This window comes from Elgaria multicarinata, chromosome 4 (assembly GCF_023053635.1).
Source record: "Elgaria multicarinata webbii isolate HBS135686 ecotype San Diego chromosome 4, rElgMul1.1.pri, whole genome shotgun sequence".
Classification (NCBI taxonomy): Eukaryota; Metazoa; Chordata; class Lepidosauria; order Squamata; family Anguidae; genus Elgaria; species Elgaria multicarinata.
The window spans coordinates 84,628,661-84,654,413 of record NC_086174.1 but is presented as its reverse complement, the minus strand read 5'-3'; the positions used below and the strand labels follow the sequence as shown (position 1 = coordinate 84,654,413).

The 25,753-nt window shown below is 42.7% G+C and overlaps 1 protein-coding gene across 1 annotated transcript in view; it reads left to right on the top strand.

Moving 5' to 3' along the window:
* Positions 1-9,581: 9,581 nt before the first annotated feature.
* The window catches only part of RSPO3 (R-spondin 3), a 63,725-nt gene continuing 47,553 nt past the window's right edge, over positions 9,582-25,753 (top strand). Inside the window, exon 1 of the mRNA XM_063124708.1 lies at positions 9,582-9,968. Coding sequence (XP_062980778.1) covers positions 9,869-9,968 — 100 coding nt within the window. The 5' untranslated portion in view covers positions 9,582-9,868. The remainder of the gene's footprint in view (positions 9,969-25,753) is intronic.

Here is a 25,753-nt window from a genome sequence, read left to right as displayed (position 1 = left end):
ACGTATCTGAAGAAAGCCTTTTTATTGCTTTTAGCATCCCTCGCTAATCTCAGCTCATTCTTCACATATAACAGCCTGTCTTCAATAATATACTTCTCACTTTATGATCACATACTGTAAGTACAGTAATGAATAACATGGGCCTAGCCTTAAGATCTACTTGAGTAGGGGAAATCTGATTTTTTTTCCAGAATTCCCATATCACTTTCTCAGTGTAAAGCCTTTCTCCTCAATGAATCTTTCTCAAGATCCAGTTTTTCTTTTTGACTCTTCTATAAAAAACACATTAAATTCCAGTTTGAAAAAAAATGTTCATTCACATGGCAGCCTATATCACATAACAAACCCTTTTTCTTTTATCTTCTGATATTTGGGGGGAAGGGGGAAATGAACAATTTGCTGATCACCTATGACTAAAACTGCACAAGACAGAAAGCCAATGTTATTCTGCATATTTGAGTTACTCACATGGATGCCAAGATGGGCACCAGGTCACTGTTACATTTCTTCTGAAACATTGGAATTAATATTGACATCAACATGTAGATCCCCAAATGAACTGGGAAATTATTAATATTTTAAAACAGTAAGTTCAGGCTCTTGCTTTGCATTCTGTTTTTGGAATGTCTTTAACACACATATTACCACATTTCCTTCCCATGCTAATACCTGTGACAGAAAGGAGATAGGATTTTCACAATTCTAGAAGAAGCTTGTGAAACAAATAAATTGGTTCTATCTCTAGATTAAAACCAGTATTTTGTACTCTGCCTTAGGCAGTTCTATGACTACAGAAAATAGCTCAGAAGGATGCTGAAAAGCCTTTGATATGATCTGTACAATAAATGGGAGTCGTGTGTTAACAGTAATATAATGAATATGTGCAATGTGTCTGTATTGTGAAGTACACTGGTGAAGAATAGTCAGGAATACCTTTTCATTAGAGAGAATGTACTCTGTTTATCTAATGTTTTCCTTATGTTTCCTCAAGATCTCTCCCGCCCCTCCCCACCACACTCTTTACATACTTTTAATGTTAACACTTTTCCAGCTGAGCTGCCCAAGTTTGCTATGAGTTGGTTTGCACGTATATTGTTCTAGTTTCTTCCTGTGCTTGTTTATTAACATCATTCCTATGGTTTAAACTAAAATTTCAAGGAAATAAAACTGTATTGCCCACCAACACCAGATAGCACAGACTCCTTCAGTGTGTGTGTGGGGGGGGGGGGGGGAATGGGCGGTATTCTTGAAGTTGAAGATTGAATTGCCTTTTATGTTATGTCTGTGCAGCAGTCTCATCCCATCCAGCTCAAGTATCCTGGATTAGAATGATTTTCACTGGAGTCCTTTTCAAAGGAAGCCTCCCACAAACATATGAATGCCTCATATTTTTTGATACAGATATTTAACAATACAAGGGAAAACAACAATACAAGGAAGCCTTTTTAAATAGCTTTGAAATTTATGGTTTGGGCCAGTAATCTTGAAAGGATGATTATATGTCCTTTTTTCCTTTTTCTTTTTTTTTAAATAGTAGTTGTATGTTGATAATATGTAAAATAAAATACATAGTTATTTACTATCATCATCATCATCATCATCATCATCATCATCATCATCATCACACTGCCTTACAGAAGCATCCCTGTGTGAAAAGCAATAGAGTTATAGTGCAATCCTATACATGTCTATCCAGAAGTAAATTTGATTGAGTTCAATGGGATTCCCAGGTAAGTGTTTGCAATCTGATATACACTTAAATCCCACTGAATGTAAAGGGGTTTACTTCTGAGTAGACATGAGTAGACATTGCACAGTCTGTTAAATTAAAAAAATTGGTTAAAATCAATGCAATTTCTAAATAAGTGCATTTGGGATTAGGATAGGGTGACCATATTTGGGAAACCAAAAAAGAGGACACCTAGTGTGTGTGTGGGGAAGCAGCTTTCTGAGTCCTACAGAAAGTACGTTTATTTCCCCACCACCTTAAAGAACCCGATTGGAGTGGAGGAGGGGAAAGGATTTCATTCTGCACCACCACCATCCACTCCAATTGGGGCCTTTTCTATAATGTCCACGAATGACCCACTTTCCCCTTTAAGACCTCAATTGGAGCTCGGGGTGGGGGAATGACTTGCCTCAAGAAAGCATGTCATTCACTCCTGCCATGCTAATGGCAGCCTTAAAGGGGAAGGTGTGTCATTCCAGGACATTATTGAAAATTATAGAAAATCCCCCCTGACACCATGGAAAGAACAAAAACCAAGACAAATCTGGGGAAATCCTGACAGTTGGTCACCCTAGATTAGGATGAATACACCTCTGAGTAGTCTTTCGACAGACAAAATGCTAAAATCAGTCATTTACAAATGACGTCTTACTTTCTGTTGATTATTCTGACTCTGTTGTGTTTAAACTAAATCTCAGTGATAGCATGAATTTTTAATAGGCAGAAACTCTCTCTCTCTCTCTCTTTCTCTCTCTCAGATGTCTGACACTTTCTTAGATTCACAAGGACTTGCTTTTTTTGTAACTAGAAAAAAAATACCATGAATGCATGTATCAGGCAATGTAATGCGATCTCTTGACAATTTGTGGTTAGAAGGATAAAACATCCTAGGAATACAAAATTGAAACAATAACAACAAAATACTCAACAATATTCCAGAAAAATGAAATTAATTAGATGAAGTACCCTCATGTAACAAGGTTGGGGCTAATCTTTATTTTTGGACAAAGTTGACTACAGTGTAGCAGAAGTTAGTTGTGTCTAAATTTCATTGAACTAAACCGGACTTGAGTTAGTTGCAACCCGCTCCATTGCTTTCAAAAGTCTTAAGGGTACAACCCCCTGCACAGTTACTTGGGAGTAAGCCCACTACTCCTGATGGTCTTACTTCCAAATAAATATACATAGGATCAGGCTGCATGTCAGGACTACTTTGCTAGACTGTGTCTACAAACTGCACACCATTTATTCCAAAACTGCCCATATGCCTTCAGCAGAATTACTGCAGAGTAAATTGCTTAAGCTATGGTGGTTAGAGAGAGTGAGAAAATTTATGTGTGAATTTAAAAAAGCAGACAGTCTAAGCAGAAACAGTGGCATAATACCTTTATTAGAACACCTAAAAATCACACAGCAGTGAGCTATCTTTTGAGTTACACAGATCTCTTTCTTAAGCATGATGATAAGAAGGAAAAAAGACAGGGAACAAAAAGATGGTGCAGGACATGGTGGAATCTCCACCTGTAATAGATTTATTATATTAAGATACTAGCTGTACCCTGCCACGCGTTGCTGTGGCTCAGTCTGGTTAAATTGAAAAGAAAGAAAAAACAAAGCGGATGTTTCTAATATGTTTAATTTTTAGTTGTTCCATTGTCTGTGTAGATATAGAGATTGTCTGGTTTGCCAACTCTAGAACACGCAACATATAATTGTCCATGTGAGAAGCAATCTGTGTCTAGATCTAAACTGCACAATTCTAAACATTGGCCCTGAGCTTTGTTGATGGTGATTGCAAACGCCAATCGAATTGGGAATTGCAATCTCTTAAATTGAAATGGCATATCTGTTGGAATCATAGGAATGCGAGGAATGAGGACATCTTCACTTTTGAAAGGTCCTGTCAAGATTGATCTCCGACTATAACAATTGCCACTTCGTCTATAGTTGGAGCATTGAATCTTTGCACATGTTCTCCAGCAGGCGTTTTGTCAGCATGAATAACAATCTTGTGTGTATCAGATAGCATCATGTCAATTGCTGTTTTGAACAAATGTACTAAATTGTTTTTTTCGTGAAGTAGCTGTTGCAGTTTTGAAACGATGGACATTTTTATGCCGGTATAAATTCCGCAGCATGCATTCAATTCATCATTGCCATCACCAATGAAATACATTTGTAGGAATTTATGTTGACTATCTTGAAATGGAAGGAAGGAGCCGGCTTTATGATAAATTTGTCCTTTGACTTTGAAAGTTGGCATAAATGGAGCTGTGATGATTTCTGCGCCGAACGACATCATTTGGAAGCATGAGTTGTATTTCCTGATGTTAGATAGGAAATGCTTTGATTCTGCGGTATATCCGGCAAGCAAAGTTTGTAATGGCTCTGGTGGTTCTCCAAGTTGAGGCAGTTTAATTTTTCCAGCAGCGCAACACATAGTGCCAATGAGAACATGCCGCCTCAAACTATAATCATCAGCTGGGTTGTACTGGAATGCAAGGCAATTGTAATTGTGTGATTGTTTACCATGGAGTCATGTTTGACGCTGATATGTTGTTTCTCGTTGACGTCTTTCAGCCACTCTCAGCCTGTTGCGTTCATTCTGTTGAGAACAAAGCAGATTTGAAGCTGTAGAACGCGATTGCCGTGCTCACAACCGTGCATCCTCAAGTCTGGCTGAACGTTGCTTGCCTGGTTCCTTGGCACGTATTTGAGGCATTCTTTTTCTTTTTTTCTCGTTTGCTGATGCCCGTTCTTCCTCAGTCTGATTTGCAATTTCTCGTCTCAGTGCTTCCGCTCTGCGAGTACGACGACCTAAGTGTGATCTTCTGCGAGGCATTATTTGGATGAAGTAAAGCAGATTGTTTGGTTTTTAAAAAAGGATGTTTTTATGGTGAGGAGGTTAGTGGAAACTCCTGGCAGTTACCTTTCTTCAGAACATGTAACTGTCACAGGTGTGACATCTATATTCACTCAGCCAATTGTGAGAGAACATGCAAATAGGAGAGGAGGCAGAGGCAGTGGATTGGCCTACTGTTTGGTTTTTAAAAAAGGATGTTTTTACGGTGAAGAGGTTAGTGGAAACTCCTGGCAGTTACCTTTCTTCAGAACGTGTAACTGTCACAGGTGTGACATCTATATTCACTCAGCCAATTGTGAGAGAACATGAAAATAGGAGAGGAGGCAAAGGCAGTGGATTGGCCTACTGGTTGGCGATGTCACAATGACCTATAAGAGCAAATAGGAGAGAACATGCAAATAGGAGAGAAGGCAGAGGCAGTGGATTGGCCTACTGGTTGGCGATGTCACAATGACCTATAAGAGCAAATAGGAGAGAACATGCAAATAGGAGAGAAGGCAGAGGCAGTGGATTGGCCTACTGTTTGGTTTTTTAAAAAGGATATTTTTACGGTGCGGAGGTTAGTGGAAACTCCTGGCAGTTACCTTCTATATTCACTCAGCCAATTGTGATAGAACATGCAAATAGGAGAGGAGGCAGAGGCAGTGGATTGGCCTACTGGTTGGCGATGTCATAATGACCTATAAGAGCAAATAGGAGAGAACATGCAAATAGGAGAGAAGGCAGAGGCAGTGGATTGGCCTACTGGTTGGTGATGTCACAATGACCTATAAGAGCAAATAGGAGAGAACATGCAAATAGGAAAGGAGGCAGAGGCAGTGGATTGGCCTACTGGTTGGCGATGTCACAATGATCAGTAAGACTGGTTTTGGGGAGGCCTATTTCTTCAATTTTAAGACAAACTTTTGACCCCATATAGAACATAGTTACATAACAACGCTCGCATATTTGAATGCAACGTTGTGTCAAAATTTCAAAGCAATCGGTGAAGAACTTTTGGAGATATAACGTCTGTTTTGAATGAACATTTACATTTTTATTTATATAGATTCCAGCGGGATGGTCATAATAGTGTGTTGCAGCAAAATCAGTAAAAGAGATTTGTGGCTCCTTAAAAACTATCAAATTTATTCTGATGTAAGCTTCCCTGAACACTGTCCACTTCATCAGATGCATGACGTGTTAACCTGAAATTGGCAGATTTATATATACATGCTGGGGCAGGGGAGAGATGTGTACTGTGTTGTCAGATGAAATGGAAATGCCAAAAGTAGAGACAATGAGATTATCTAAAGGATTGCAATTCACAAAATGTGAGCTGATTAAGATATGTAGTAGTGTGGTTTTAAACACATACACACGCACGCACGCACGCACACACACAGTTGTCCTTATTCAAACCACAGAAAATAGAAATGAACCTCTTGATGAATTGTACTTCAGCTATTTCATATTGATCTCTGTCTTTGAAATTCCTTTGTTCAAGAATTGCCACCTTTAGTTCATTGGCAGAGTTTTCTGGGAGGGTAAAATGGCCCTACCCCTTGGTTTCTGAACATTGCTATTCCTCATTGCTATTCCATTGCCCATTTCCACAGAGTTTGGCCTGCTTGTCACATTTAGAATGCAGTAGGTTATTGCTGGCAAATGGTGGCATAAATCGCATTGGAAGATGAATAGGTGTATGAACCCCTGAAGCTGATGGATGGCATTATTAGGTCCTGTAATAGTGTTGCCAGAGTAGACACAGGGACTGACTTGGCATCTGTGACTGCCACAGCATCTAGTTCTGGTGTCTGGGGGCTCCATCACACCAGCATTTCATCACACTCTCATAATGCCTGGTTTGCAGCTCTGCAGCATGGCACAGATGACATTGTGCCTGTCTTGCAGACACCCAGCCTCTTCCCTTCCCTTTTTTGTGTTTTCCTAGAATAGGAAAAGTCTGGATTATTTTCTTCAAATGGAATTAAAGTGCCCTTCAGCCCCGTGTAGTGCTGTCCTTTCGCTATTTCCTTTGTTGGGAGTGTGTGCTTTGAAGGGAGAGCTTGCTGGTGAAAGGGGAAGACAGGGCGGTTCTCCTCCTCCATTCTCCTCCTCCAGCATCGTGTTGAACCAACTGACTTGTGCTGAGTCAGTTGAATGGACTTTTACTGCTCCAACCCCACTCTCATTGCCCACAGAAACAGAGCCCCACCAATGAAATGTTAAATTGGTAAATTGCTAAACAACAAAGCCAGAGCGAGGGGGAGAGGAGCCCATGCCCATCACAACCAATAAGCTGGAGGCAGAAAGGGAAGGGCTGGGCTGGGGCGGGGTGGAAGAGCAAACAAGCGAAAGGGAGATTTCATCGGTATAGTGCGATACAACAAACCCACATGAAACAGGCTTAGCTTGACGCACTAATGAAACAGAGCTAGAAATTGCAGAGGCAAACCGGGGGGCGGGAGTAGGTGTGATGGAACCATATATCTCTGTTGTGAGGTCTGCTATTGCTGTTCAATATCCCTTTTAGGTTGGGTGGCTCTCTGCAAGCACATACAAGCCTACCACCCAAGGCCTGTGAAAGGAAAATGTTGTTCAGGATGGGCTGTAGATCACTGATGATACATTTGAATGGTTTTAGCTGGGAACTATATCTGACAACAAGTGGTGTTCTGTTGTTTCTCTTCTGGGTCTGTCCTGTAGTAGATTATTCCTGGGTACCCCCACTAGCCTTGTTGATCTGTATTTGCTTTTTTAATTTCATTGGGTGAGTATTGTAGTCTGAGCAATACCTGATTTAGATCCTTAATCTATGAGTCTCTATCTGGCGAGTCTGAGCAGATGTGACTATTTCATAGGGCTTGGCTGTAGATAATGGATTTTATGGTCTCTTCTGAGTGGAAGCTAGAAGCATGTAGTGGTCTGTAGGTTTCCAATATAGAGCAGTAATTAATATGTCCATTATGTAGTTGCATATCCAGAAAGTGAACTTGTTGGGTTCCAATTGATGGTAGGGTGGAAGTTATTGAAGTCCTGGTGGAACCTCAACACAATCTTAAAATTATGATTCAGGAAGATGTAGCACTCCTAAGGACAAACACTTTTTAAAAACCTCTCCTCTCTGCCTTACAAGGGGCTGTGAGTTTCAATAAGTATTTAAAGCAAATTAATAATTGCTTGCTTTCATATTTCAAAGGAGAAAGTGCCCATTGTCTCCTTGCCACAATATGCTTTGGTGCAACCAGAGATCTTTTGCACAAGATACAACCTACTTAGGGAGGGGAGGGGCAGTCCTATATATCACTGTAACATATTGCACACTATGACCTGGTTTGCACAGTTGCAGAGTGGTTACTAAGCCACAGTGGCTTGTTAACCACCCTGCACATGCTGGTCCTGTGCCAGCTGGATTTACATAATTATCCTCTCCGGTGCACATTGTTGTGATGTCTGAACCCAGTAAGGATGGTAGTGGTTTGGGTGGTTAACAAACCACCCAGAATCCATGGCGTATTCTAGGGTTGCTTGTAGTTTGTTAACCACCCATCCTCGCTGGGTCCAGACGTCAAAACAACCTCTGCTGGAGAGGGTAATTATGTAAATCCAGCTGGCACACCACTGGCATGCCCAGGATGGCTAACAAGCCACTGCAGCTTATTAACCACCCTGTGAGCATGCAAACTGGAGCCAGGGCAAGGAAAATATCCTGCCTGAAAACCTGGAAAGCTGCTGCCAGTCAGTGTCGACCATACTGGGCTAGATGGACCAATTGGTCTGACTCATTATGAGGCAGCTTCCTATGTTCCCATGTCAGTATAAGTCATTCTGAGCAAGACTCAGTATAAGACATTTTCCTCACCCCCAAACCCGCCCTTAATAGCGTTATGTGAAACCTGAACGCCAGTTCACTGTTTTCTTCATTGTTATTGGCCCTGGTAAAGGTATGGTAATAATGTGCCTATATGTTACTGATAGAGTTGTGCGGAGCCACCACTGGAGAGTCCCCCTCTCTTTCCCTTTCTTGGAAAGGGAAGACGAGTTGCTTTCAGGAGTCATTCTCCTGACGTAGGGACGAGCAACGCAACTGGCCCTGGCTAGGAGCGAGGGTCCTGGACGCGCGCGCGCGCGCTGGCATGGCCTCCCTCCCTCTCTAGCGCGAGCCAGAGCCGCCCGCCTGCCCGCCAGCCGGCCGGCGATTGGAAGTTGCTCCCCCGAGCTCCCGCGCGTCCTATTGGAGTTTGCTTTCCACACTTCATGCGCGCTTCAAAAAATACCACTGGACAGCCGGAGAGGGAGGAGAAAGGGGGAAGAGCTCTTTCTCTCTCAGAGTGCAGCAGCAGTACTGCAGAGAGAGACTACTCAAGTCGGTTCCCCGAATCCCCTCACAGTTGAGCGTCGGTCAGCCGGAGTTTAGGGCTGTTGCTGCTCTTGCCGCCGCCGCCGCCTTTAGCATTTGGGGACCGGTCAGCGTTTCTAGCGGGTCCGCCTCCTTCGCCCCGAGTCCGTCCTGGGCGCTCGTGCTGAGAGAGCGGAGGCTCGTGCCTCCTGGCGCGGCTAAGGCGCGCGGCGTTCCTCCCCTCACGCCTTTCCTCCCAGAGATGCTGCCGGGCTCCGAGACGTGCGAGGCCGCCCCGCGCCTAGTCCGAGGGCTCGCTCCGTCCTGAGGCGACGTCCAAGGGGCGGCGGCGCGGCTCCCACTGGCTGGCTCGTTCGCTTGCCCCACCAGCAGCAAGGCTCCTTCCTTCGCGGCGCCTCTCTTATCCCATGGGGTCCTCTCCGGGAGTCCTTCCGCGGGCTTGAGCGCCACAGAGAGGAAGGCACACACCTGCCTATGGAATTACTGGATGGGGCCGCCGAGCGATAGCCGGAGAGGAGTGTGAGCCCCAGTCGAGCCCTCGGCGCCATCCTCACCTTTATCCCTGCGCTCTTCTCCCGCACCCTCCCCCGTCCCCGCCTTACAACATGCTACCTGCCTTGACATCGCCCGGGCCTTTTGCTCCCGCTTCAGGGCTCCTGCCTTTCCTCGCCATCCTTCCGATGAGACTGCCAAGAGGCAACCGTTGGGACAACTTGGAAGTGCAATAATTCATCGCCGTCGTCGTCCTTGTTTTGCTTTTTTTTTCCCTAAAAGAAGAAGACCGGGAGCCATTTCTCAGAGGCAGGTATTACTGCTGCTCCCCCTCCCCTTCTTTTCCCCCTCCCCGCTTCTTCTTCTTCCTCTTCTTCTTCTCCTCCTCCTCCTCCTCCTCCTCCCCAAAAGGACAAGAGACGTGAACTTTTACAGGGTTACTATGCAATTGCGACTGGTTTCTTGGTTTTTTATCACTTTGAACTTGATGGAATACGTCGGCAGCCAGCAGCAACCTTCCAGAGTCCGGCGACAGGGAAGAAGTAAGTGTGCGTTTTTCTGTCTACTGGATCTATCTCTAGCCAAGCAAGGTTTGGACTGCTCTGGTCGTTCTTCCCTCCGTGTACTTGGATAGCATAGTAGCTCAGCAGAGGAAGAGTCGCGGAGAAGGGAGCAATGTTTCTGGACACGAAAGGTCTCGGGCAGCCCGATCCCATGCATATTTGTTTACTCTGAAGTAAATCCATTAAGTAAACTTTCATGAAATGCTGTTTCTTCTCTGCGCAGCGTGATCCTAAGCATTTTGCTTAGAAGCAAGTGTCACGGTGGGCTTCCTCTTCAAGGAGCGTATCTAGGGCTGCAGAAGGTTCGGGTAAGCATGCCTAGGATCGCGCTGCGTGCCTTTAAAAAAATAAGTATGATAAAGCCTAAATAAGGGATCAAAGAAGGATCGCGGTTTACTCCCTCGGTGAGAAGCTTTTCTCGGTATCCTCATCAAAGGCTTAGAAATGCATCACTGATTCAAGGTAAATTAGGCTGAGCAAAGATTAAAACTGAAGTTAAAGTCCTTATGTATTTTTCCTCCGATGCTTCCCTGCAGCTTATGAGTCAAGATCCAGGCGATGAAAGAGTTGGTCCCTCTTTCTCGCACACCCCAGGGCTGCGCGCTTCAGGCACAGCTGGATTGCAGCAAGTGCCTGCTGATCTTTGCCCGGCGGTTTGAGTGAGGTCTGCCTCCCACTGAAGTTAAGGATGGCGAAATGATATTAGGTCGGAGGAATGGTTCTACGTTCTGCTGCCCGGTGAAAAGGAGAAAGGAAAAGGAATGGGACATTCTGGGCTATCTTCTAACATTCTGCAATGTTAGAAGATAGAAATTAAATGCCCGGGGGGTGGGGAAGGGACTGCCGGGCTTCCGTGCAAGTCAAGGTGGTGGGAAGGCATCTAACCTTTCTCTCTTTCTAAGGGGAATAACCCCACTGTGGTCAGTCTGAACTGAGCGTGACCGCAAACCAGAAACACAGAAACTTCCAAGGGAACTTTGTAGCTCAAACAATGCCGACAATATTACTATGGCGAGTAGGAATCAACCAAAGTTAAGAGTGAGGTGCGGTGCGTGCAATGCCCCACATTTTTGTTCAGCAGTAAAGGCAACTGAGTGCAACTTACTCCATAAGGAAGGGCATTTAGGATTGTCCCATTGATTTCAATGGGAGAGATTCGTTTAACTCAGTGGACAGGAGTCGCGTTGAAATCAACCCGACTTAACTTTGGCTGGAGGTTGCGCTACGTACTTCACACGTTTCGCCTGCTCGTGCTCCAAGGAGCTCAGGATCATGTCTGTCCTGGAGTAGAGTAGAGGGACAAGCAAAGCCAGACCTACACTGTTGGAACCTTGGACCATAGAGCTGAAAGAAACTGATGTGGTTTGGAGCGAATGAGGCAATTCCGCCCGGCTTGATAGCGCTTAGGACTGTAATGAGATTAGTCTACACCAAGCAGGATATAAAACTTTAAAAACAGTATGAAAACGTTATATGTAATGTGTCCTGGGCCTGAACAGTTGTCATAACCATTATAAACCGTTATAAGCTGTAGTGTAGATCCTGCCCAGAATGAGAATGAGCTAAGCACACCAAGCAGGATAAAACACTTTGAAAACGTTTTGAAAACTGTATATAGCATGTGTCCTGGGCCTCAACAGTTGTCAAAACTGTTTTAAACTGTTTTAAAGCAGTAGTGTAGATCCTGCCCTGGTGGAAGTTTGGTCTCTTTCAAAGTCTTGAGAGATAAGAGTGCGACTCTACAGGGCTGGGTTCCCCCTCACCCATCTATCTCCCTAGCGGGAAATGACAGACTTTGCCCCCAAAAGGGTCACCGCCCTTTTCTCTCTCCCCCTCCCCGCTCGCCCGCCGGCTGCCCATATCTCCAAATAGCCCATCCGAGCCCTTCATCTTCTGACCCTGCCTTCTGGGCTTCCTTTGGCACTCTATGTACTTAGTGAAAAGGGCGTTTTGACAGCTCTGCTCTGATAGGAAGAAGGAAATGTCAGAACACACGGCAGTCTGTTTTCGATAAATAACTTTAAAAAGGTACACCGGGTGATTTCCTAAGTTTTGCCCAGCCTTCCCTTTCCGCACTTTGGCACGCGTGTGGCTTGAAAGCTCCCTTTGTGCTATTGGTCTCTGGAAAACAAGGTCCGTCTGATTCACCGACGGTGGTGGTGCCCTGAAAATAACGCTTTTTTCAAGGGGTCTCCGGACATTCTGCAGTCCGGTTAGCAGGAAGGGCTAATTAAACCCTGACACGTCGCCGATTTATGGCCCTGGGCGACAGAGCGGCTCGTTTTCTTCAGAATGCCCCGCCGCTCCTTTAGTCTGGATTAGTAGGACGAGGTTCTCGGGTAGGTTTCTCACTTTTCATGCCGAGTTTGGCAAGAGGTCACTAGAAGGCGGATGATACTTTTGAATGGGCCCTGCGGAGACCTCCCTCCCGTCTTTCTCCCCGAGGCAAAAAAAGCCTGGCATAGTACTAAGCACGAATGCAAGAAAGACTTTGCAGCGTTTGCTCCATCTGCACAGGTTGTACTTTGGACTCCAGTAGATGAACTCAAACGGTCCAGGAGGAAGACTGAGGCCATAGCTAGACCTAAGATTTATCCCTGGATCGTGCAGGGGTCAAACCTGTTCATCTAGGTGACACACAGGGGATCCAGTGCTCAAGCAGGGGCGAACCCTGGATGATCCCAGGATAAACCTTAGGTCTAGCTGTGGCCCCAAACGCCTTTGCCTAGCTCTGATTCCTGCACGTCTCTCCTGCGTGCGAGGAGGCTGTCTCATACGAGCATGTTCATCCCTGGATGACTGCAACGTCGAGTGATGATCATCATGTCTGCATGGGCCATCAAAAATCAAACCCCGAGGCAGCACTTTCACCTCTCCTCCAACGCGATGCTTTTCAACTTACCCCGAAGCAAGCCTTGTTAAGTTCAACGGGGCTTACTTCCAGGGAAGTGGGGATAGGGGCTGCAGCTGCCCGTCCCCAAGTAATCCAAGGGCTATCAAGGGATCGTGCATTTGTAGGCGAGCAGCCGAAAGCGTGCGGGAGTGTCTGATATCATGTATCCTGTATTCGTTGACTCTCCTTTAGGAGTCAGGAAAAATAAGCAAACCAGCGACTAGAATTGTCTTCACGCCATATAAAGAAGAAACTAACAATGCAAAACCTTGTCCGTTAACTTGTCCTTTTGTCGGAATGGAGCGGGCATAATTCCTTTTACATGGTGGGGAGTACCTTGGGAATGATCTGGTCATTTTAAGATAGTTTTCCTTTTTCCAGAGTCGGATGAACTCTCTCTACTTCCACTTCCCCAGAATTTCTGCTGCTGGCGTGGAGCTCCAAAACTGTGAGAGGTGCGACCCCTGGCGTCCGCTGTAGTAACGCAACGCACGCACGCCAGCGCCCTCCCCTCTGCAGGTGTGCGCGTGTCTTGGAGGGGACTCACTGCGGGGGTCCAGGCACGTGGTGGCCACGGAGCTCTGTGCAAGAGCGTAACTTTAGAAGCCCCACCTTGGCTTGCCTCTTCCCTCAATTTTGCCCTTGACTTCAAAGGCAGAAACAATCTCAGTCACTAAACTTGTATTTGGAGACAATGAAGTGAAGGGTGGGTGGGAGAGGAAAGGAGGAGGGGATCAGATGGCGGTGACGAGATCAGAAGAACAAATGCTTAAACAGCACGGTAGAGAATCGCTCCTTATCGTTCTTACAAACTAATCAGGGAATGAAAAGAAGGCAAAAGATTTACTTCAAAGGCAGATACCGCTTACCTGACTTCAAACGGGGGACGGGGACGGGAGGACGACTGCCACATGTGCAATTTTAGAAGGTAGCTAAGAAGGAATTGCTTCATCTGAAAGGATCTAAATTAATGGTAGCGGCCATATAAAACTAGCCTTGGGGCTGTAAAAGATGTCATGGTCATTACTCATCATGCTGCTGGTATTTTCCAAACATTCCCACCCACCCTTGTGGTGTCAGGACAGATAAAAGGAAGTACTTCTTCACACAGCAGATACACTATGGAATTCACTACCACAAGATGTAGTGATGACCAGCAATTTGGATAGCTTTAAAAAGGGGTTAGGTAAATTCCTGGCTGCTAGTATCCTGATGGCTATGTGCTACCTCCAGTATCAGAGGCAGTAAGTCTATATACTCCAGTTGCTGGGGAACATGGGCAGGAGGGTGATGTTGCACCCATGTCCTGCTTGTGGGTTCCTGGAAGACAGCTGGTTGGCCACTTTGTGAATATAGTGCTGGACTAGATGGACCCTTGGTCTAATGCAACATTATGTTCTTATGTTCTTAATGATTAAACCCATTAGTTCCATCATATGCAAATCCAAGAGTATGTGGATTGGTGGAGGTGTTTCCCTTCTATACTACCCACATTGAATCTACCTCGAGAGACAGAATGTTGGGGAATTTTGTCAGTGGAGGAGAGAAAAGTTATGTGCTGCCCCAAAAGGGAAAAGTTGAATGGACTGTTTTGTTCTCATTTATTTATTTATTACATCTCTATACCACCCAGTAGCCAAAGCTCTCTATTACCCTCACTTCCAAATTTAATCCAGAACTTTCTAAGGAATGGGGAAATGAAGGAAGGCAATTTGGAGGGAGAGGCAGGGAGTGGAGAAGTGAAGGAACGGCAGTTGTCCACACAGTCTCAGATACTCCTACCTCACCTGTGAAATTTTATGGATCTTTTCCGAGTTTCTGATTTTACTCTTTGAACAGCAGATACTCAGGCCATGCCACAATCTGCTTTTGAAACCCCTTTCAGTTCCAGACTATGATAGTTACCTTATGAGTGAAAAGACTAGGACAGTCAAGCCACGGCCAGTAGAATGACAGGAAACAACTTCAACCACAGCCCAATTAAATTAGACTATATGGTCATAACTGCTCTTCTAGAGGGCAGCCAATACAGAAAAAGATCTAAGCAGAGTTGCTTCCTGCATTCATGGAGGCTTTTCATTCCTTGTGCATACCAAAAATGGTCTTTCAGGATAGAGTTGTCTTTTTTTTTTTTACACTTTCCTGAGCAATAATAATTTATTCATATAATAAAGCAGCTATTCATTACTAATAATCAATGAATTCACTGAAATGAAAATAAGGAAAAAATCTTTCTATTAAAAGACAAAATTTCCCCTCATAGTCAGCTCTATACATATTCATATATGTATATGATTGACTTTAAAGAACAATTTGTCCTAACAGAGAAAGTGAACTTTTTTCTTTCATTTTTGCTTTTTGGGAAAAGATATACCAAGATCATCCAAGGAAAACTGGTATATGTAAATCAGCTTGGGGATAAGATGAATGAAAGTCAGCAGCCTGGCTGCATTGTCAATAAAGTCACTCCCTCCCTTTTACAGCAGATAAAGACATACTACTCTTTATTCTCCACTAGAGTTAAGCTTCAGAGGTTCATCAGGTGAGTGTTTTATCACATGTTCGCTACCGCTCACTTACAGATGTGTACGCATGCTTTAGATGACATCAGCCTCCTGCGTGCCTCCCACTCCTTCCACTTGTTTTTCCATAGCAAAATAGACCCCTTTTAATCCGACATTTTTTTAAAAAAATGGAATGGGCTGCAATCTCCTGCTGTGTGCAGGAAAAGTGGCACAATAAAAACAGCCTCTGAATGGGCCACGTAGTCTTAGTTTACTTCCTCTTTCCCCTCTGGGAAGAATGAAGAAGTGCAGAGAAGCAATGGTAAGGAAATGTGATCCCCCTCCCCACTGTGATGATGCTCTCAGTTTGTTTATTCAGGTTATATATAGAACAATGAAACACAATTTAAAGAAACCAGCTGTTAAGTATTCTGTACTTTATTCAGATAAAAAAAATCTTAAAATTAAGATATTATATTATTTATATAATCTTTGCAAGGATTATAAAAGACAGCACTCAGTTAGTCATGTATTTAAAAAATGAGCATCCATTATCAAAATAAAAATGTCTACTCAAATGTAAGTTTCCTTGAGTTCAATGAACCTTTTTCTACCTATTTACCTGGGAGAAAGTCCAATTAAATGCAATGCAGTTTACTTTCACGTAGACTTCAAGGTCTTTGCCAGAGATTCTGCATGTAGATAAACTGTAGAAGCTAAGCAAATAGTTAGTTTGATGCACTGTTATTGTGCAGATGAAATTTAGCAGAATGTTAAAAGCATCAGTCAACTTGTTTTGATCCTTTTTAAATAGATATTATTACATATGTGGATAAAGGAGCTGAAGGGAGATTCAGCAACTCCCATCCCCAAACTGCAATTTTTTTTGCAATCATCAAGTGGGAGTAGGGGTGCACTTACACTTTCTGGGTGTGTTTGTGTACTTGTTTGTGTGTGATGTTAGTGCCATGTTCATTTAGTTCATCCCTCTTATTCTTTTTGTCTTCAGACTAGTTTCCATGTGCATTGCAAACACTGCTGATTCCATCATATGTAGTATACATCATAAGAGTGTTGTCAGCATGGAGTTTTCTCACACTGTTGTTTTTCCTTTTGGTGTTGAACAGATTTAATGCAAATCTTCTTATGTGGGAGTGTATTTGCATTCCTATGTAGTACATTCCAAAGCATCAGAAGGGTTAAAGAATATTGTATATCAGAAGAGGCTATTTCATTGGAATGAATTATTGTTAATTTCTCACACTCATGTACAAGTGTTTGTATGTGTGTCTATTTGCCCATAAAAATGAATGGGTGGGATAGAGGGCTGTTTTGGAGAGGAAGGGGGAAAGTGAAAGCCCCTCCCATCCTCTTGCTTCTGCCCAGCCTTTTTCTTTTCTCCATCCCTCATCCTTCGCTTCAAATGTTTTTAAACATTTGTTATCTTCAGATAATTACATTTTCTCCTCCCTCTCTTCTCCTCCCACTATACACATGGGAATATCTTGAAGAGGAAGCATAGCAAATCAGGTGTCTGGACAAATTGTACTCAGCTTGGAGAAAGAAGAAAGGAGTGTCCCTCCACCTAGGCAACTCTTCTGACAACCCAAGAACTGGCTTTAAGCAAAGGGAGAACTCTCCAGCTGAAAGCCAGTTCTCTGACCTCTATTTCTCTGTCACACTCTAGTGTGATGCTGCTAATATGTGACAAAGAGATTGAATATTAGGAATTGTTAAATATATGCACATACACAAATGTGCATTGTGTAAAGAGAAGTCTGGCCTAGCTCCAAAGATTCAACCTCATACTGAAACCATGATTCAGTCACATTGCTAGCAGGTCTGAACCTGGCTAATATCTGGATGTTTCTTCCCAGAGTTCCATGTAGGATAAATTGAAATGAACAAATAGAATGTTGAGAAAGATGAGCCCTTGACAAGAGTAGCAGTGTTAACAGCAAGTAGATTTTTAAACGTATCACACTAAGCAACTCTGTTTGCAAAGCTACCATGCTGGTGCAATAGGATTCTAAGCTACTGTTTAGCCACACCCCTCAACTACATGAATTTGTCTGTGACTAGGATTAAACTAAGATTAAATTGTGGATTTTCTTTCAAAGTAAGTATATTTTGTGAGCTCAGTTTATGATTTTTCTGGATGATACTACTGTTTTGTCAGAGTAAATGACTTGCTGGCAAAGGAGTATTTTTTTGTTCTTGTTTTTTTATTATCAAAAATATATTCCAAGCATTTGGGATCCTAGTTCTTTAACCATTAAAATAAGTAGCCATTATCATTAACATCACCATGACAAAAAGATGGAAACAATAATTTCTAAACATATATTAAAACTCTCTGCCATCAAAATAGGCCTTAAACATACATAGATGTTTTTATTATAGTTTTATTAATCAAAATAAATTTGGTGGTCATATTGTGTCAAGTCTTAAGCATGTATTATTGTAATCTGTTGAATCATCTACAGTATACTGAGACACAATAGCAAACTATAATTTTGCTGTTATAAGCACGAGCAACCTCAAACCTCCAGCTAACATCTCCTTCCTCCCTGTCCTCCTTTATTCACACATGAGGTGAAGAGATTAGAAGCTTCCAGTGCTGGTTTGTGGCAAACCATTATTTTACCACAAACCAGGATCCCAAACTAGAACCAATCAATGGTCTGGTATCCTGGGTTGCATCCAACTCTGGTTTGCATGAAGTGTAGTTTTCCAGGTTTGGATGAAATGTCAAAGTATGGTTTGCCATAAACTAGCACCATAATCTTCTAGCCTTCTCTCCTTGTTTGCAGAGGAAAGGGAGGAAGGGGCACACATGGCAAAAATGGTTTAGTCTTATGGGTGAATGCACTCATAACAGTCATATGCTTCTTAGTGAGGACAGAGAGACAGGATAATGCAAGTGTGAGGATTTAATTTAATGTCTCCAAATCTGCAGGGGACCCACCAAAGAATTTTTTTTCAGATTTAAATCCAATTGAATTAAGTGAGAGTTTCTTCCAGATAAATGTGTATAGGGTTGCAGCCTTAGGTGTCTTTCTCCTTTATTGTATGCAATGCCACTCCTAGTGGTTGCGGCAATACCTTTAGCAGTATCCTGTAGCTCATTTGGGTGTCACTAGTTTACTTACATTTATGCTACGCTGCACTCTAACTGCACACATCTTGTTAGAGAGTGACACAATTTGGATCTCATATGATACCTGAATTGGCTCTCATAAGCATAAATTGCAGAAAACAGGCCACACTCTATTCCCCGTGCTGTGGAAACAGGCATCTAGTTTCCTCCATACTCAATCTCAGACTTAGACGTGCAATGAAAAGTTTTACTGAAAATTAGTTGGTCCCCCCTTCTGTGCTCCTCAAACTAAACTATCCTGTTAGCTCTACTGCTGGACCCATAGAAACTAGAGATTATTCTTATTATACATAAGTATTGGAATTATAAAATAATATCTGATTTTTGGAATGGTCTAAAACAAAGAATCAACCTCATACTAGGAAGAACCTGTGAATTCTCATTCATTTACTTGGTGCTTCATTACATTCTGGCCTGATGTCCCTAAATAAGATATATGTAGTTTGCATTCAATATGCTACCTTAGTTGCTCAGTAAATGGTTTTATGGACTTGGTAATCCTGTTCTTCACCTGATAACTCATTAGCAGAACTCATAGAATTAGCACAACGAGAATGTGTGTCATATACACAAAGGCCTGGATACAGAAATCCAATAGCACAACAAGTCTTTCCTGACTCCCCTCCCACTACATCCCCTTGTGCCCTAAAAGACACTCCTGAAATCAACATATCCTCTAAATTAGGGGTGTGCACGGACCCCCCGCTCCGCTTCACTTCCAGATCCGCGATTTTCAGATCGGGCCGCTTCGCCCCGCCCCCGCTCCGCCCATGTCCGCTCCGCTCCGCTCGGAGCTCCGGATCCGGATCAGAGCTCCGTTTCCCCCCCCCATAGGCTTGCATTGAAAGCTAAAAAAGTAAACAACTTTTTTTCTGTTCAAGTTAGAAACCTCACGTTTGGCACCATGACACCTCATGGGGGTATACACATGCACGCCAAGTTTCAAGGGAATCCCATCATCCCCTGATTTTTGGGGAATTTATGAAAATCAGGCACCCCATTCACACCCCTTTCCATAGCTCTGTCAATTTGCACGCTAAAAATCTCAAACTCGCCACCATGAGAGCTTATCCAGGGACACACACACACCCATCATCCCCTGATTTTTGGCGCGGCCCTAACCTCTAACGCACCACCCATAACCCTAATTCACACCCCTTTCGATAGCTCCGTCAATTTGCATGTTAGAATCCTCAAACTCAGCATCATGATAGCTTATCCACGTGTCCACATGGACGCCAAGTTTTAAGGCAATCCCATCATCCCCTGATTTTTGGGGAATTTTTGAAAATCGGGCACCCCATTCAGACCCCTTGGGATAGCTCCGTCAATTTGCATGTTAGAAACCTCAAACTCGGCACCATGATAGCTTATCCATGTGTCCACATGGATGCCCAGACTCAAGGCAATCCCATCATCCCCTGATTTTTGGCACGGCTTAACTCACCCCAAATTGTCCCATTCTACAACTATGTCAATTTGCATGTTAGAAACCTCAAACTCAGCACCATGATAGCTTATCCATGTGTCCACATGGACGCCAAGTTTCAAGGCAATCCCATCATCCCCTGATTTTTGGGGAATTTATGAAAATTGGGCACCCCATTCAGACCCCTTGGGATAGCTCCGTCAATTTGCATGTTAGAAACCTCAAACTTGGCACCATGAAAGCTAATCCATGTGTCTAATCCTACTGTATGTAGGGAAATGGGACAAGAAGTGTGTGTATGCTTTGCCCAAACAGGATTTGAAATGCTCAATCAGTGGCTGTTGCACTTCACAAACAGTGCACTGCACACACAGCACGCTCACACAATCACACAGTCACACACAGAGTCCAAGTAACAGAGAGAAGAAATAGAGAATATTTTTTTTTTTTGGTATTTTTTTGTATTTTTTGGTATATAGAAGGAAGGAAGATGAAACACAGTCAGGCTTTAAGAGAGGGGAGGGGGGGACAACCAACCAAACAAACAAACAAACACACACAACAAAGTTTAAAAATAAAGTTTATATTAAATCAAAGTAAGGGAAAAACACAGAGCAAACTAAGCTAAAAGTCAGAAAGAAGCAAACAAACACACACACACACACCAAGCTAAATCCTAATCTATCTCCAAAGTCCAAACACAACAGCAGCACCTATAACTAACTCCTCTCTCCATGAACGCCAACCCACAAAGAGACACAAAGCAGAAAGCTCTGAGGGTGCCTCTGCCTTAGTCCCCCCCTCCAATGCTGGGATTGGAGGATGCTTCATGAGGTGATCAATTCTCATCAGGATTGGGAGTTGAATGTGCCTGTCATCGCTTCAAAACAAAAAAACAAAAAAAAACCAAACCGCCGGTTTACCGCGCTGTCCCTGTTTGTTGACCCGATTTTTTAAAAATTCTAGCACACGAACCAAAGGACACAGAAAGTTGAGAGTAGTCTCAAAATGACCCCCATCCACGACTGTCTAAGCACAAGAATTTTCAGAACGATAGCTTAAAAAACAACCCAGTTATCCCCGATTCTTTTCCGCAATGCAATCCTATGGGCGAAAACTGCCATTTGACCCGCGCTGTCCGTTTGTTGACCCGATTTTTAAAAAAATATAGCACGCGACCCGCACGACGCAGAGAGGTGAGAGTAGTCTCAAAATGACCCCCATCCACGACTGTCTAAGCACAAGAAGACACATTCAATCATTGCACGTAAGCCCATGTCAAATAGAATTACAATTTAATTATTAGAAATCTCTTTTCTTCCTCATATTTCTGTACCACTAAAAGAGATGATATACTGTAGCTGTTTTGCAAAACCTTACATTTTTGTTCTAATTTTAGTGACTATTAATCTTCTTCATTTATGTTATTATTATTACTTCATTATTAAGTAATGTTAGTTTTTGACAAATCTTAATATATGTTAATTTTTGTACTTAAGTAATGTTAGTTTTTGACAAATCTTAATATATTACCAATTGTAAGGTACCCCCCCCCCAAAAAAAAAGTTGAAGCGTCAATTATATTAACAGGAAGGGGCATCTCTGTGCCCCTTGTTCTTTGGAGAAGTCATCACTGGGGGCTATAATATATACCATGAAAAATTGTATAGAGTTAGATCTTCTCGATACAACTACTTTCCTACTATAAATTGACATCCTACATGCATAGCAAAGATTTGTAAGGAGCTTGTTTTTGTGAAGGAACAGCAAATACTCTTGTGCCACCATAAAAACAACAGGTTTATTGTAGCATAAGCTTCATGGACTACATCCCACAAAAGCATGTCAGAATAAACCAGTTAGGCTTGGATCCTAAGATCAGGTAATGTAAAACACACAGAGAGAAAGCATCCCATCTCCTTCTCCCTTCTGTGGCCACATGCACCTCTGAAAAGCCTATCCAGAGGTTCATGGGACTCACCGAAACAATGTACTATGAGGTGCAGGGGCTCCTGTGGAGTGAGGATCACCAAAATTGGGCAGAAGGTAACTTATCTTAGGATTCCAGGCATTGTCTTTAAAATGCAACAAGACTATTTATTGGTTTTACTGATATTGCCACACATGGCTATCCACTTAGAGTTGTGAATGAGTTGACCATCTGCCCATTGCTGTACCACTATGTACCTGTCAAATATGAGTGGGTAGAGTAGAATGACACAGATTGAATTTGCTCATAAGGATGGGTTCCACTTCGCTTTCCTCTGCATTATGACTGTCGAAAAGCCACCTTGTAGTGGGAGTTTTTAAAACTCAGCAAAAAACTTTTCTTTTTTCTAAAGCTTTTAGAACTTGATTTTGATCTTACATTTATACTGTTAGTTTTACTCTACCCTGTGTCTGTTTGGTGCATTCTCTTCCCCTTCTTATTGTTTTATTATGATTCTATTAGAATGCAACCCTATGCGGCAGGGTTTTGCTATTTTATTGTTTTACTCTGTACAGCACCATGTACACTGATGGAGCTATAAATGATGATGATGATGATGATGATGATGATGATGATGATGATGATGTTAAGAATGTGTACTTTAGGAAGGGTTCAGATATATTTTCCTATCTAGTGTTACCTGACAACATCAGGTTCTATTTTACTTTGGAGTGTATTTGAACTGAATCCAAATATAAATCACAAATGTAGTAATTGTCATGGATTCCCATTCCCTCCAGCATTCACACATGCTGGCAAACTGACTCAGGACACTCAGTCAGTGAGACTTCTTTTATTCAAGGAAATCTCACGGTGAAAAGCTTAATGGTTATACACTTCCAAAATACTTAAAGCTGGTTGATGGTCTGAAAGCTTTAGGCTCTGAGATAATGTACAGTCAAAATGCTACTCACTGCAATAACAACCTGGTTTCCCAGTTGCGATCTCAACGGTTCCAAAAACAGGTTCCAAACCTGACCAAGGGAGGGTAAGATTCCTGATACGATCCTTCAGGCAATCACAATGGGACATTCTTGAAAGGATTAACAAACCACCCCAAAGGAGCTAGTCCAAATGCGGCCACATGTTGGTAACTCAGGGAACATGTACAAAGCCTAAACAAGATCATGGGGTAGGTATCAACTGCATGTACTTTAGGACCGGGAACTCCCTGCCACCTGAGTCTGCAGGGGAAAAGTCCAACAATAAAAATTAACCCCAGTCTACCCTTACACTGAGCAGTTGATAACACACCCAATCACAGGGAAGGTAAAATGTCGGGCACAAGGAGTCCTGTACTTGTACTTCAACCAAGGGAACTCCCCGCCACCTGAGTTGGCAGAGGAAAAGTCCAATGGTCAATCTCAGCCTGCCACTATGCTGAGCTGACCACAAACACACAATCCACAGCAAATGCAAGTTCAAGTTTTTGAAAAGCCTCATAGTACTTTTCATGGCACAGTCCTTAGTAATCCAAAGTCCAAATAGAAGAGAGTCCATGTGCAGAGTGCTGTCAAAGTCCCAAACAGTGATGGATCCAAACAGGGAGGGGCTTTGGGCCATGAGTCAAAAGATGAGTCTAGCAAAGGCTCCTCACATTTGCTCCAGCTTATAAAGGGAGGTGTATGCCTACCTCAAACCACTCAACAGACAGGGCTCTGGCCTGTAAGCCATGCCCGCGTCCAAACAGGGCTGCACTGCTCAGCCCACCAAGATGACGCTACAATCTGAGTGACTCCTTCAACAAGCCCCCCCCCCCACCTTTCTAAGCACTCTTATCAGTTTCCTAGAGAAGTCTAACAACTTCAAGGCCAAGAAAGGGAGTGAGTGAGCTACTCCCATGAGAACTCTGACAGAGATAAATTTGCACAGATTCTGACATTCCAACCTAGTTCTAATTAAATCTACCTACAACTTGCAAGGCCTTCGCTGAACCCTATACCTGATAGTAATAACTAACTGATGTAGGAATACCTGCATTGTTGTTGTTGTTGTTGTTGTTGCATTTATATCCCGCCTTTTTTCCTCCAAGGAACCCAAGGCAGCATACCTGTGAGGTAGGTTGGGCTGAGAGTCTGTGACTAGCCCATAGTCACCCAGTGGGTTTCCTTGGCCAAGTGGGGACTAGAACCCAGATCTCCTGACTCCCAGTCCAACACTTTAGCCACTTTACCATACTTGCATCCCTGGATCCTCATGCACAAATCTAAACTGCAAAAACATGGCACTTTAATGTATTTTATAAAATTTATGTTTGTTATCAGCACATTCAATGATCCAACGGAATTTATTGAAGGGAACTTTAAGAACATGATATTTGATTCCTATCAGCTCTATGGATCAGAGAGAGGGAAACCATCCAGGTTTTCTACAGCAGATCTCCCACAGACAGATTTAGCAACAGTAAACATTACTCCAGTGCTTGTTTACCAAAGCTACAAGTACTAGCATCTGCAAGTATTTTATGACTTTTTCTACATCTCCTTTTTGACATTGTCATAACTCTGGATGAATGTTTCTCTTATACCTAATTAAAGGCGTTAAAAAACTAACATAATCCTAGGGTCGCCATATGTCCTAATTTACAGAGGACAGTCCTCTGTTTAAAAGGATGCCAGAGGAAACTTGCCCATTCTGAGTTGGTTTGAAGATGAAGAGTCACAAGAATGAAGAATAGGAACCTTGAGGTTGTCCATCAACAGTTAACACCTGAACAGTAGAACTGGACAATAACCTGAGTAAGCTCACAGGTCACAAGGTCAAAGTCACTGTTATGAGATGTATAGTATTTCTAGTAATTATTTCTAAATTTGCATTTATGCATATACAAATTCAAGCAAATCTGTGTCCTCTTTCTGGAGGAATGCATTTCCTCTCTTTTAATTTTTGGTTTTAATTTTTGTGAACCGCCCAGAGAGCTTCAGCTATTGGGCGGTATAAAAATATAATAAATAAATAAATAATTTTTTTTGGTGATGAGTAAGTGGCCATCCTAAGCCTATTTACAAATGGTTCAATTGGCTTCAGCAGGATGATTAATACAGCAGAATCCTATACATATCTTCTCAGAAGTGAGTCCCACTGAGTTCATGTGTGAAGGCACCATTACTAAACCAGGGAACACAGTGCTTTTCAGCGGAGGTGATAACTCATGCATTCAGCTTTGAGCTATTGAATGTTGTGCAACTAAATGGTGAGATATCAGATTGTAAATCAGCCCTAACTGAAGTTACTCTTACTTTAAAATGGCAACATAAGCAAAATCAGCACTAGACTGAATGGGTACAGTACAACCAAAGTCTCCTTGACTTTAATATGAGTGAATTTGAAGTGATATGAGTGAAGTAATATGAGTGAAGTAACCCTACCAAAGAAATTAGTGAGCTTCATTTTGGCTGGATTGTACCCCATGGTAGTGACCAATTGCCAGGAGAACTTAAGAAACAGCCTGTTTTATCTTTCACTTCAGTAGATATTTGGATACACTAGAATATAACCCACTAAAGTTAATTTCCATTGAAATTACTTTAAATTTTCTAATGTTAATGCTGAAACAACAAAGGAAATACCCCAAGAGCCGGAGGGAAGCAGCTGCAAGGGCATCTGTTATTTTCACCAAACTATGGGACTCTCCCTAACATAGTTTTACCATTTTGTAAAGTACAATCTCTTTTTCTTCTGCCATAAATATATTCCCCATGCTGTAAATAAACAGCTTGCAAGCACCATAAAGTTAATATATATATGAATAAATCTTAACTACCTAATGTCAGGTCAAAAGTATAAAT